General features: G+C 31.4%; 2 protein-coding genes across 2 annotated transcripts; one reads left to right on the top strand and one right to left on the bottom strand.

Annotated features, from left to right (window-relative positions):
- Positions 1-4,639: 4,639 nt before the first annotated feature.
- LOAG_06805 (hypothetical protein) lies at positions 4,640-8,468 on the top strand. The gene is made up of 10 exons (XM_020447248.1): positions 4,640-4,823; positions 5,011-5,102; positions 5,365-5,562; positions 5,861-5,969; positions 6,549-6,693; positions 6,806-6,995; positions 7,199-7,348; positions 7,474-7,564; positions 7,749-7,922; positions 8,081-8,468. Exons 1-10 carry the CDS (start codon positions 4,728-4,730, stop codon positions 8,207-8,209), a joined length of 1,374 nt encoding a protein of 457 aa, XP_020302501.1. The 5' UTR covers positions 4,640-4,727; the 3' UTR covers positions 8,210-8,468.
- A 1,548-nt stretch (positions 8,469-10,016) lies between these two features.
- Positions 10,017-11,441, bottom strand: LOAG_06804 (hypothetical protein; the record flags this gene model as incomplete). Its single annotated transcript, XM_003142340.2, has 1 exon — positions 10,017-11,441. One exon carries the CDS (start codon positions 11,439-11,441, stop codon positions 10,017-10,019), a length of 1,425 nt encoding a protein of 474 aa, XP_003142388.2.
- Between the last annotated feature and the right edge of the window lie 1,090 nt (positions 11,442-12,531).

Genomic DNA, 12,531 nt, shown 5'->3' with positions numbered 1-12,531 from the left:
AGAGAGAGAGAGAGAGAGAGAGAGAGAGAGAGAGGAGGGAGAGGATGAATGGATTCTGAAACATTAAATCTAATTTTTTATTGGTTCTACTTCTTTGTATGACTAACTGCAAGTGATTAGTTTACAAAGCACTTTTGAAAACTAACAATAATTCATTTTCAATTTTCATGTTTTTTTGTTCCCTTTTGAAATAATTTGTATCTGTGCAAGGAAAGAATAGGAAATTTCATTTCATATTGTGTGGTAGCTATTTTGTTCAACACTTGGATCATAACCTTTGAACTTTTCAATTTATTTTGTTGTCTCATCCATCGCTTGGTTAATCTTAGATTTCAACCATTATTTAAATTGATTATAATGGTGGAGATGGGAAAAAGAAAGATTTGAAGGCAAATTAAGATAGGAGGATGATTTTTTTCACTTCTTTTTTTTAGTCTCCCTCTCTCTCTCCCTTCTTTCTCTTTTTTTTCAACAAGGAAATTTGTTCGCGTACAAGGCTCTTCATCCACTGATGATGAACTCAGTTGAAATTTCAATTTTTGTTAAATATCATTCCTACTGTTCAATCTTTTAAACCACAAAATGTTTAAACCTCGTCATCTTAGCTTTAGAGTGATTTTCTTATTAGTATTCCGTTGAAAGAAGTCCTCAATATTTTTTGTAATTCGGAACTTTCCGAATTTTCTAAAAAATACAGAAAAAGAAAAGAGAAATAATTAAGTGGAAAAGAAGTCATACAAATTTGTTCTTTGTACTGTAATGCTTCAATCAACGATTACTTACCGCAATATTCGAGATATTTAATCCTCAATTTATAAAAAAAAAATAGGTGAAGTTTTTAAAATCTGAGAAATAAGAAGGAGAGGGAGGGAGAGAAGGAGAGAGAGAGAGAGAGAGAGAGAGAGAGAGAGCAAAACGTAAGCCATCTGTTATACCCCGCCTTATCGGTAAATCATTGATTACCATAAACTATTAGAACTTTTATACGGCGCTATCTCTTATAGCCTTTTTACATGGATAATTTTTTTTCCAATCATATGATAAGAGAGGGGACTGGACTCTTTATGCATTCCAAAAGTCGATTATTTAATTAAGTCTTAAAAGCTTTCAAATTAATATTTGCTTCACTACTCCAATTATCATTATTTGTCATTTTCAATTTTTTGAAATTGCAAATGGATGATAAAGCATGATAAGGGATGAAAATTAAGAATTAAATTATTTTTTTAATGAATTTCGTCTTTTCTTGCTTTATGGCAGACAATTAGATGTTATCATTTTGACAGCACATTTTTTATCACAACTTTTTTTCCGAATTTTCTATAATATATTCAAGTATGCATCATACACAAGCAGTATATGTCTTTGTAATAGCGAGATTTGAACTGCAACCTGAATTCCATGAATCAGGCTGGATAAATCGGAAGAAGAGAAAGGTCAAAGGATGAAAAACCTAACGAGTTGCTAATTTTAAGCCTTAAGTTTGACGATAACAATCATAGAATTATGGAAAGAAGCCTGACAGATTCCATTATATTGCTACTTGAGCAATGAATCTGAAACAGAGAAATGGAAGATTATTTGTTCACAAAGTCACAATGCGTCGAATACCTTAGCTAAGAACCAAATATAGCCGATCTAAATTATACAATGATGAAATCTAATCCATCGATTTGAAGTGGGACATATGGTTTATTAAACTGCGATACAGGGAGGGTGAGATAGTGAGGGAGAAGGATTGTTGCAGACAGCTTTGATAGTTCCATTCAACTTCACTTCGCTTCCATTTCTTCCCTATTGCATTTTTCAAATTCTCTGATTACAAACTGGAGATAGTTACTTATATGCATATTCTTCTCAGGAAGCAATGATTAGATAATGATAAAAGGGAATTAGTTCAGGACGTTATAGTTCGATCTTATTCTCGTGATGGTTCGCTATGATGAAAAAATGTGACAAACAAATGACTTGGAACTGATAAACGGGCGGTGCATAACTGTAGGACTCATATAATTGATGAATATTTTAATAACAAGAATAAAAAATATGTTAGCGTTCTCTTTATTATTAATCAAATTATTTCTCATCGACTTTCTTTGATAATTCGTTTAGTTCCCGTAACTATAATATTACTGATAAATATCTTGGATTCATCTCTTTTGATTATTGTTAATAGAGAAGTTTTTAAATAAGTATTCCAATTTATCGATAAAAGAGTTCTGCCGTCCAAATGCATTACTGAAAATTGTTGAGTTGTGTGCAAAGTTATCATTCATATGTCTGTTCTCTTTTCGCTCTATTTTAGTCTAATAAATATGCAATATGTTAGCACACAGTTGACAATCACAGGTGACACATTGACAACATTGCTCTTATGATTGCATTGCTTCTTACAGGTTCTCCTATCACATCTTTATTTTTTACTGTTAAGTATTGTTGTCTTATCAGTTAATGATGCTAATTTATTTTGATTTAAATAAAGAACAATAAAATATTACAAATCATATGATCATTTGGTGCAATATCACTGTCAAAATATACTAACAATAACAATTTTTCTTTCTTCTTGTTTACAATATTTGAAATAACTAAGAAAACAATAATTTATCATTTATCTACTTGAAATATTCCTTTAATAATAACTGGTGATAAATATCCTTTATGATTCGTTGAGCTTTGAAATTCCCTTTTTACGGATGGAGCTCGAATTTTAGTCGGTTTTATTGCAATTGTTGCGATTGTCTCTTCTTTATACCTATGAATTTCAGCTTTATTTCATTTCATTCCTTTTGCTGGATGTTATATTAGGTAGTAATAATATTATTGGCACTATTACTGGAATAGCTTGATGTAGAAAGCCTTACAAGCCAAGCTACCTCTTTCGTTCCCTTGGGAACAAACCAATTTTCACTTATATCTATGGAGAAGCTTTCTTCATTATTTCGTTTTCTTTTTCTTTCTTTTTATTAAAATCAATTGCTTGAAATTAAACTTTTTCGGCTCTTGATTGATTTCATCATAGAAGCGCAAAGTTGAACTAATAAAAATATGGTTCATAGAAGTTTGAAACTGGGATGTAATGTGTAAAGTTTATCAAGAATGAAATGGAACTGAGGAATTAGCAATTAAGCTTACGCATGGAATCATTCATGACATAATTTTTCTGATTTTTAACTAATCTGATTTTCTTCGGCTAACTTACGGCAGTATATTTTAGGCTTACCACACAATATATTTTATGCAATTCGTTGGCACATTACTGAGCAGCAGTTGTTTGCTCATCGATGTTTTATTTTTGATTTGATGGAAATTCGACATTTCCATTTGCCCTCTCTACTTGTATATCTGTGCTTTTCATTTGAAACAATACAGTATCTCTGAGCAAACAGCAGTGGGATTTGATCTGTATTAGTACAAAAGTTTTGCTAACAATGATAGAAATGTGTTCGAGCAATTGAGAATTAAAAATTTGAAGGAAAAATGGAATCAGAAAACTTAATGAGCAGAGTTCTTTCATGTTTCTTTTTTTACTTATGTAAAACAGTGTTAAATTCCTTATCAATTATTTTTCATTTTTAAAATCAAAGGAAAAAAATTTTAAAAAAATTCAAATTTAAACCAATATTTTCTTAGTTCAAGCTTGGCTTCCACTTACTGCTATAAAATATAAACAATCATAATGGTACCGTAACCTGAAGTTTGTATTTTTGCCGTTTAAAAGCTTTTTTATATTACTTAAATTTGTTTTTATTTTGTCATTAGATAATTGCATAATATCAAAAAAAGCTTATCATTCTGGAAATGATAGACTTTTTTTTGAGTAGTTCGCTGTATTTCAAAATTTCTTTTTGTTTACATCAAATTTGATTTTTATTTTTCTCCATCAGTTGACAACACTATATGTGTGGGAAACTGCCGTTTGGTTTTGTTATCTTCCAAATTCGTTGACAATATGGCGGCAATGTTTATGTTTAGGTTTTATATACATAAGTGCTAAAGTTATCATTTTCCTCTTAAAAACTGAATATTATCAATTAATACAATGTAAATAATGTGAAGAGAAATGAAGAAATTAAATGGAAATAGATTAAACTTAAAAATTAATTTAGACTATTATTAACACTGTTTACTTTTATTGTATATATAAATGCATTGTTACTCGTGTTAACTGATCATATCAATTATCCGGATACGGAAATAGCAAGGCATTTTCTCACTTATCGAGTTTTAAACTTTAGCAAATATGAATATGAATTCACTTTTTCATAAATTCCAGAATAAGAAAAGACAGAAGAAGAGTTCCTTCCCTGCTCAAACTTCTCTGATCTAACCGCCTAGGCGAACTAATGAAAAATCAAAGGCAGGAAATGACTAATAATATCATCAAAATAATTTTTTTAAGTAATGAAAAGAATTTTATAGTGAAGGAATCGATTCATTATTTTATCTTCAATGGGAGTTCTCAAAAGTTCAAAACCTTTATATATCTGAACTGAGTCTATGATAGCTAGATCTTGCAATGCTTTATTGATTAATTTCATCATTTATTAACTTCAAATTCCTTCCAAGGGACATTCATGAATAATAACCGTTCGTTCATAGAAAATTTCCCAAGATAAATATTGCACTGATAAAGTTATTTCAGGAATTTAGAGAGTAATTGGCGAGAATGTTAAGCTAATTGGTTATCAGGTGGCTTTGTTCTGTTTGTCGGTCACCATGTGGTTATGTCTCGGATACGATTTGAATATTTATTTATAATCCTCACTGTTTTCTACATTGGCACTCTTCTTCAACTCTTATACTATCCACTTCATTCATCGGTTTATTTCTATTTGTTTTTTTTTTTGAATTTATTAATGAGTATTTGGTTTTCAGGATTTCCTTATCAATTTCACTTAATTCTATCGCGGAATTACGACATGTATGCAATGATTGTGTTTAGTTCTGTAAAAAAAAAGTTACAGACTGCTTTTATTCTTGGACAAAATGCTTATAAGAAGTTTTCAGTTTGCACATCCCAATTTGCGCCAATTAAAGTATGAAGTGAAAGGTTTGGAAAAACTTTTGCAAGAGGGTGAAAATGAAATTGCATCACTTCGGTAAGTTTTTTGCGCAATTTAAAAATTACAAGAGCAAGCACTAATTAATTGCTAAGATGCTTTCACGTTGTAAATATCTAATTATAAAATTAGAAGTATTTCATTTACATATTTCAAATGGATATCGTGGTGGTACCACGTTTAGGAACTTTAACGAACTCGAAGCTAATGGATAAATAATCAACTTTCAACTTTTGAGATCGTTGATGATCTGTCAACTATGCTTATTTTTGTGTTCTAATTAGATAAAGGTTTGGTTTAGGAAGAAACTTGGTAAGATTGAAAAGAAGAGTACTAGTATTAAACGAGCAGTGCAGCCTTATCATATGTCATTGTCGCGTAAGTTTGAACAGTCTCTTGAACGTCCATCAGATGACGGATGGCCACATCAAATTCCTGTCCTGGTATTTATATGCAATCGTCCGAAGGCAATTTACAATCATCTGAAAAAATTACTCAGGCATATAGTTGTTCATTTTTTGCAAAGATTATCACGAATAAAAAAGTGGATTTAATTAATTAAATTAGCGACATAAATTTTTGAGGAGGAGATATCGTACTTTGCTTGCGTGCTTTTCTTCTAATCGGAATAAGATGCTTATCTGATTAAACTCTATTGCAGTGATTAGAGATATTGATTGACAAATTAATGCACAAGAAGTACAGATCCTCATTTCAAGTATCATGAAATATACTAACATACTTTTGTTGGTGACCTTAAAATCGTTCAGATCAATGTTATAAATGGTAATATTCAGGTATCGATCATCAGTTGAAAAATTCCCGATAATAGTGAGTCATGACTGTGACGATTCGAGCGTCAAAGAGGTTGTTGAGAAATTTGATACCGAAGTGATTTATATTAAAGTAATGGTTTCCATTTGTTAATATAATAATGGAAATGGAAATGAAGATTTTCCAAATCAAATTATGAGTAAAATTTTGTTTATTGAATCATCAACTAGATTAATTTAGACTTGTAAAAAATGAACATTTTCCCAGTTACTTTATATCCCTTTTTAGAAATTTAAATTCACCTACTGTATCAAATAAATTTGGTTTTTTGGATATTTTATGGCCAGGTTTTAATGATTAATTTCTTGGCTGTAAAATAGCAAATATAAAAAGTGGAAACAAAATGTTGAGAATATTAATGGACAAATAAGAATTCCTAAGTTTGTTTTATGTATGCAAATATGACTATAGTGAGTGTGACAAACGACTGTTCGAAATAGATGACAGAATTGATGACTGAATTTCGAAAATTTAGAAGGTGATACAATTATGAGTATTATACCAGCTAGTTTTGAGATAGAAATAATTCATGTATTTGCGATCATCTATTGATCCTATAGCAAATATTGCTTAAAAAGTAATCTAGGAAATGAATTAGTATGAAAAGGGAAATTTTTAATTCGCATAATTTTGAAAGAAGCATTATTATAGCACTTGAGCAGTCGGAATGCTCATATCACAGTAATTCCGGAACATAAACGTTACATTACTTATTACCGGATAGCACGACATTATAAACTCGGTCTGTCATACGTATTCGATAAGCTCAATCATTCCAGTGTTATCATCACTGAAGGTTTTATCTTTTTGATGAATGTTTTTCGAAATCGTAGTTTGTTGGAATTTCTAAATTGAACTTGAAATCTTTGAAAATTATAACGAAAGTTATTGTCATAGTTGTGTTACAGATGACTTGGATATAGCACCAGATTTTTTCGAATACTTTAGTGCTACACGTCCACTTTTGGATGCTGACAAAACTTTGTATTGCGTATCGGCTTGGAATGATAACGGTAAAGCTTATCTGATTGATAAGAAACAACCGGAATTGCTATATCGCAGCGATTTTTTTCCTGGACTCGGATGGATGATGACCAAGTAAGAGCGAGTCTTTTTCCGCACTTCTTGGAATTTTGAAGATTTATTCGGATTTTATTAATTATTGAAGTCATAAACACCAATCCGATTTCCAATATTGCCACTTAATCCAGTAAACTCGATGTTACGTTACAGAAATTCAATTCATGCAAATTTCAAAAAAAAAGAAAAGTTTGTCTTTTAAGTAACTGTTTTTATTCCAGGGAATTGTGGGATGAATTGGGTCCTATTTGGCCAGATGGATTCTGGGATGACTGGATACGTAACAATACGATACGTAAAAATCGAGCTTGCATTAGACCTGAAATATCACGCACCGGGATGACTACTGAAGGGAAGAAGGGTGCAAGCAAGTAACAGCAATTATTTACTGGTTGAAAAAAAAAAAACTATATTAGTGATCAGTGATTTTCAACAGATTGATCTATTCATGTTGACATAGAATTTTTGCATTGTACAGAAATTCAATTCATTACAGGGGATTATTTTTCACGCAGCATCTCGCCAAAATATTTCTCAGTGAAGTTTTTGTAAATTTCACGAAATTGAATTTACGCTATTTGATTAAAGTAATTTTTCATTCATTTATATTTTTAAATCAATCAACTTTAATTGACATTGATTTTTCTGGAACTGTGAAAGGAATCCTTCTTCTGAAAATTTGCAAATAAATGATTATCTTAATTTAGAATGCATTTTGGTTCTTGCAAATACTTCACAGAATTCAACAAACTAATTAAGCAAGTTTTCCAGGATAATTATGATCGTGCTTTCCTGAAACAGGTATATTCGGCACCTCTCGTCTCATCAGCAGAACTGTTGATGGAAGCTATCATCTTGGGTAATGATACCTTACGCATCCAATATACGACATTAGGGAATTATCTTCAAATTGCTGATTACTTGAAAATAATGCGAGATTTCAAGGTATTCCAAATAAAATTTTTCATTAAAATTTGGTTATGAATTTGAATATTCTTTTTTCTGATTAGTGGTGAAAAAAAAGAAGCGAATAGAAGTCTAAGTAAAGTGGGAACTTCAAAGATCTGTTGGTTTTAGTAAATAAAAACTTGCTTGATTTATAGGATGGAGTACCACGGACAGCCTATTTGGGTGTGATAACGTGTTTCATCAACGGAGCACGGGTATACATAGCACCAGATTGGAACATTTGGTCAGGATACAATCCAAATTGGGAAGCATCATCTGAATAGGATATGATATTTCGATGTAAACCTCATTGTTTTATTCTCCCAATAGGTTTCCGGTTTTTCTAGCTTTATTTTATCCTATCTTCTCTCAACAAATCGGTTTTCATCTGTAATAACGGATTTTGCTCTTTTTTATACATTTTGTATTATGCGCTAATTTTCTCTTTTATGGAAATATTTTAATTAACATTTTTATATTTCGGGAATATTTTAGGACAGTTAGGTTGAGTATATAGGGTAGTTTGTTTAAGTAAGGTTTGCGTAGCTCAGATTTTTGTTCGTTTTATTTGTTAATATTTGTAAAACTTTCAGTTTACAAATTCGAGGGACAACCACATCGCAATTTCGTTAACATAATATTCCAAAGTTAGTATCAAGTTTAACGTAGCAGTTCATCATTGAATATTTCCGGGTTAAATCTAAACCATCTGTTTGTTCAAAAAGAAGTTCCATGTATCATATTCTAAAAATTTTATAAATGTGTTTTGTTATAGTCATCAAACCATTACTATTATTGGATTATGCAGAAATTTCCAGCTTAGATTTAAAATTATGGTTAAGACATATTGCCAATATAAAGCTATAGCTTTATCCCTTATGATAGACTTCCAGGATGACACGAGGACAAATGAATTGAAACAAAGACATGAAAAACTGTGTGAACGATTGAAAAATTACTTGTATTCTCTTTTAATTATTTAATTTTAATTTGAATTTCATAGTACATTTAAATTTACAAGAAAAGTTTAAAAATGTTATGAAATTCAAAAATACTGTGTAATCACAATAATTATTTGAGATTTCCGCTGATCCAAATTATAATTAAGAGAGATATTGTCAATAGAAAATAATTGCTTTACTTCCTTGTGAATAAGTAAACGTTATATAGAAATAAGTTGTTATTAAGAGTAACTAAATTATGCAAATTATTTGTCTTATCAATTTGCCAGTTTTATTTAGTGATATTTATGATGGCCTTTAGCTTTGTAATTCATCCATTCCGCTTCTGACGTATCTTTTCTAATGTGCTCAAAGTAATCTTTGGTATAATTGTCTTTTTTTTTTGAAAATACAACTATCTTGTTCGCATAATTAACGAGTTTTAATTTAACAAGCAATTATTGCATGCGCAATAATTCTCACACATAACATTCATTCCAATGTTTCACGTTAAAGGAAGGACACATCGTAGCTAAAAAATGAAATTAAAAAAAAAATGATTTGGAATTTATTAGATGGAAATTGTTTGATCACATGTCACCCAGAGTACAGCATTGGAAGATGATCAATTTTTTCATATGAAATGATATTGGATGATGCTGGAAAATCATCACCAATATTATAATCGCATCATGAAATCATAGACAGCAGATGGATCGAATAAAGTAATTTACATGGCATTCGTAGCCTGGATGTGACGTTTGCACTTGAGTCATACTGATGTCATCATTACAAAGTGCATTTTGCATTCGAAAATTGAGTAATTAGAGAGGACAGAAAAAAGAGTCAACCGGTTAATATGATTGTTTGGACGCGCAAAATTACTCATTTTCTCTTTTACTCACTGTTGAGAGAATTTCAAGTTTGTCTCACTATTTCAAATTTCATTACTCTTTTTGAATCCTTTAAAACTGTTTGTATTCGTTCATTCCTAAGTGAGGATATACATCGAGTTAGCCATAATTGTGCTTTACCCATTTGCGCCTCTTCTACCACTTCTTTCACGTTTGATGACATTTTACTGAAGAAATTTATTTTATAAGAACTGATAAAAGAAGACAAATAGAATGGTACAGTTATGTAACATTAATCATTCTAATTTTCTCTTCGCATGTATTTCCGGATTTGCTGGAATGATTATCCGCGGGACACATTGCAATATACCGGATGTTTGTTGTGAACAACCTAGCTGTTGTTGTGATAATAACTGTTCAGGGAATATCTCATTGATTGGTATTTGCTGCTGGACCTGTTGGATTCGAGTAAATGATGGTGAGTATTGAATCCCAGAAATTTGTTGTCGCTGTTGATGAATTGGTTGAGGTAACTCTTGACTTTGTATTAGTTCTGGTAACTGTTGTTGTTGTTGCCGTTGCTGGGCGCAATTGTCGTCACATGCATAATTGCATGATATATTGCATTGTTTAGCTGATCTATTTTGCTGCACACATTGTTGCATGCACTTGTCCTGACATATATAAAGGCAAACTGAAAAATGTCGTGTTTTGGGTGCCTTATTGGTTGGAATTTTCTTCGCTTTTGCCGAATATTTCTGTTCGGAAGACTGTGACTGAACGGTCAATAATGAATAGGTAAATGCGGGTGATGGAGTGGAATAAAAGGCACTAGGTAATATTGTTGTCTGATGAATGCATTGATCCCGACAAGATGGCATACAAAGTGAGGCGCAAAGTGTCTGAGTGAGATGCGGCATTTTATCATTGTCTGCTGCTGATTCCTGTCGGAATGATCCTTTTGACATCGATGGTTGATGAACAGTTGATTCCAGTGGTGGCTGATGTTGGAGGACAGGAGCTGTTATCGAAGTGCTTTGCTGAATACATGGACAAGATGGCATACAAGCATGAGTACAAATGTTATTATTGTTATCCGAAAACCGACCATATGGAATATCAAATTGTCCAGTAGAGTCTGAGAATGGTAAAGATAACGGCTTGCTTGATTCTTTCACCAGTATCGATGTTTTCGATACAGATGACATAGGTATCGCTGTACTTAACTGTATTTCCGATACTGGAGCGGTACTATCCTCTTGCATGTTCGATTCCCATGTTTGGTGTTGGGGCGGAAAATATTCGTGCTGTGTTTGCAGTAATTGCTGTTGTTGTTGCGGTATTGCTTGGGAAAGTTCAAAAGGCGGAATAGATTGCTCCACTTTGCACATGTTTTGACAGGATTGCTGACAACGAGAGTATTGCTTCTTTACACACGTCTGAAGACAAATCGGAATACAAGCTGACAACTGCGCCGATTTTTGAGATATAGGTGCATTCCTTTCGGTAATAGAAGCAATTGCCAGAGATTTTCCCTGGTACAATTGTTGTGCTGCTTGTTTTAGCTCCTTTTCATTGTTGCACTGACATAGAGATGGTTGAATTTTTAAACAGATACAACGTCGAAAACGATAATGCTGCTTTTTCTCAATGATTTTAAATGAGTAAACAAAATAGACCACTAATGAGCCAACGAGAAAAAGATGTAGAAAGCGCTTCATTAAAATGCGACTATTGCTGTTGCTAACTGATTGTTGATTGGGTGTTTATGTGACAGTGGACATTTAGTTGGAGACTTTTTTATATAGTTTATTCTTGGGAATATTCATCCGGTTTAGAAATATTCAATTAGTTGAACAAACAAGAAATTTTGCAGTGTTCGGTAATAGTTAACTCTTACAAATATTATGTCCAGTTATTTGCACCTCAAATTACAAATAGTTAATGGATCAATTTATCGATCTCATCATAATCAAACATTCAGTAACAATCAAACAAAAATGTTAAAAATTTATTCAAATAGAACTATGTTACATCACTTACAAACATTTTCTTTTTTTTTTAAAAAAAAAAATTCATATGTCATTTGTCATTTCTTTTTTGCGTAAAGGAAAATTTCTGCATAACATCTAAAGAATTTATGCATGAGCATTGCAATTGTAAAGTATTGTAAATTTTTTGGAAATAATGAATGCAAATTTTTATCACTCTTTGCTGATAAAATTATCGTTATCAAAGTGAAAATTTACTTTGATACAAAATATACAGTAAAATGTATCTCAGTTGAGCTGAACAGATTTTTCTAATAATGAGATTTTAACATGAATGATAAAGGAGTGATAAGAGAAGAGAAAAAACAGTTGATCATTTCATAAGTAAACCATAATTTTAAAAATGTAAAGTCCAATTTATACCTTACCAAAAAGTGACCCATGTAGCTTCCATGGTACAAAATTCTCGACAATGATCAATTTTGAGTAAATCGGTCGGGAATAAATTGCTTGATAAGGAATAACTTAATAAGTAAGGACATTTGAAATCTTTTTTCAGTTCATCTCAAAATAAGTCAAAACCACTTTTTTTGCAATTACACTCTTTTCTTTTCACATTAGGAAGTCATTTTCATTTCAAGCTAATTGTTTTATCGTTTCCAAAAGACAGCAAAAAGCTTGAAGCACAATTTGCATATATATTGTTCTCCGTGCTCATCTCCGGATGAAGAATATATTCTGTCTGAGTTCCCTCGGAAACTAATTAATTAATCGAACCAGATTTTCCCCCTTACTTTTTATTTACTTTATGTAAAGTTAT

The sequence above is a fragment of the Loa loa genome (genome assembly GCF_000183805.2).
Source record: "Loa loa unplaced genomic scaffold supercont3.2, whole genome shotgun sequence".
Lineage (NCBI taxonomy): Eukaryota > Metazoa > Nematoda > Chromadorea > Rhabditida > Onchocercidae > Loa > Loa loa.
This window is presented reverse-complemented; position numbering and strand designations above follow the sequence as displayed.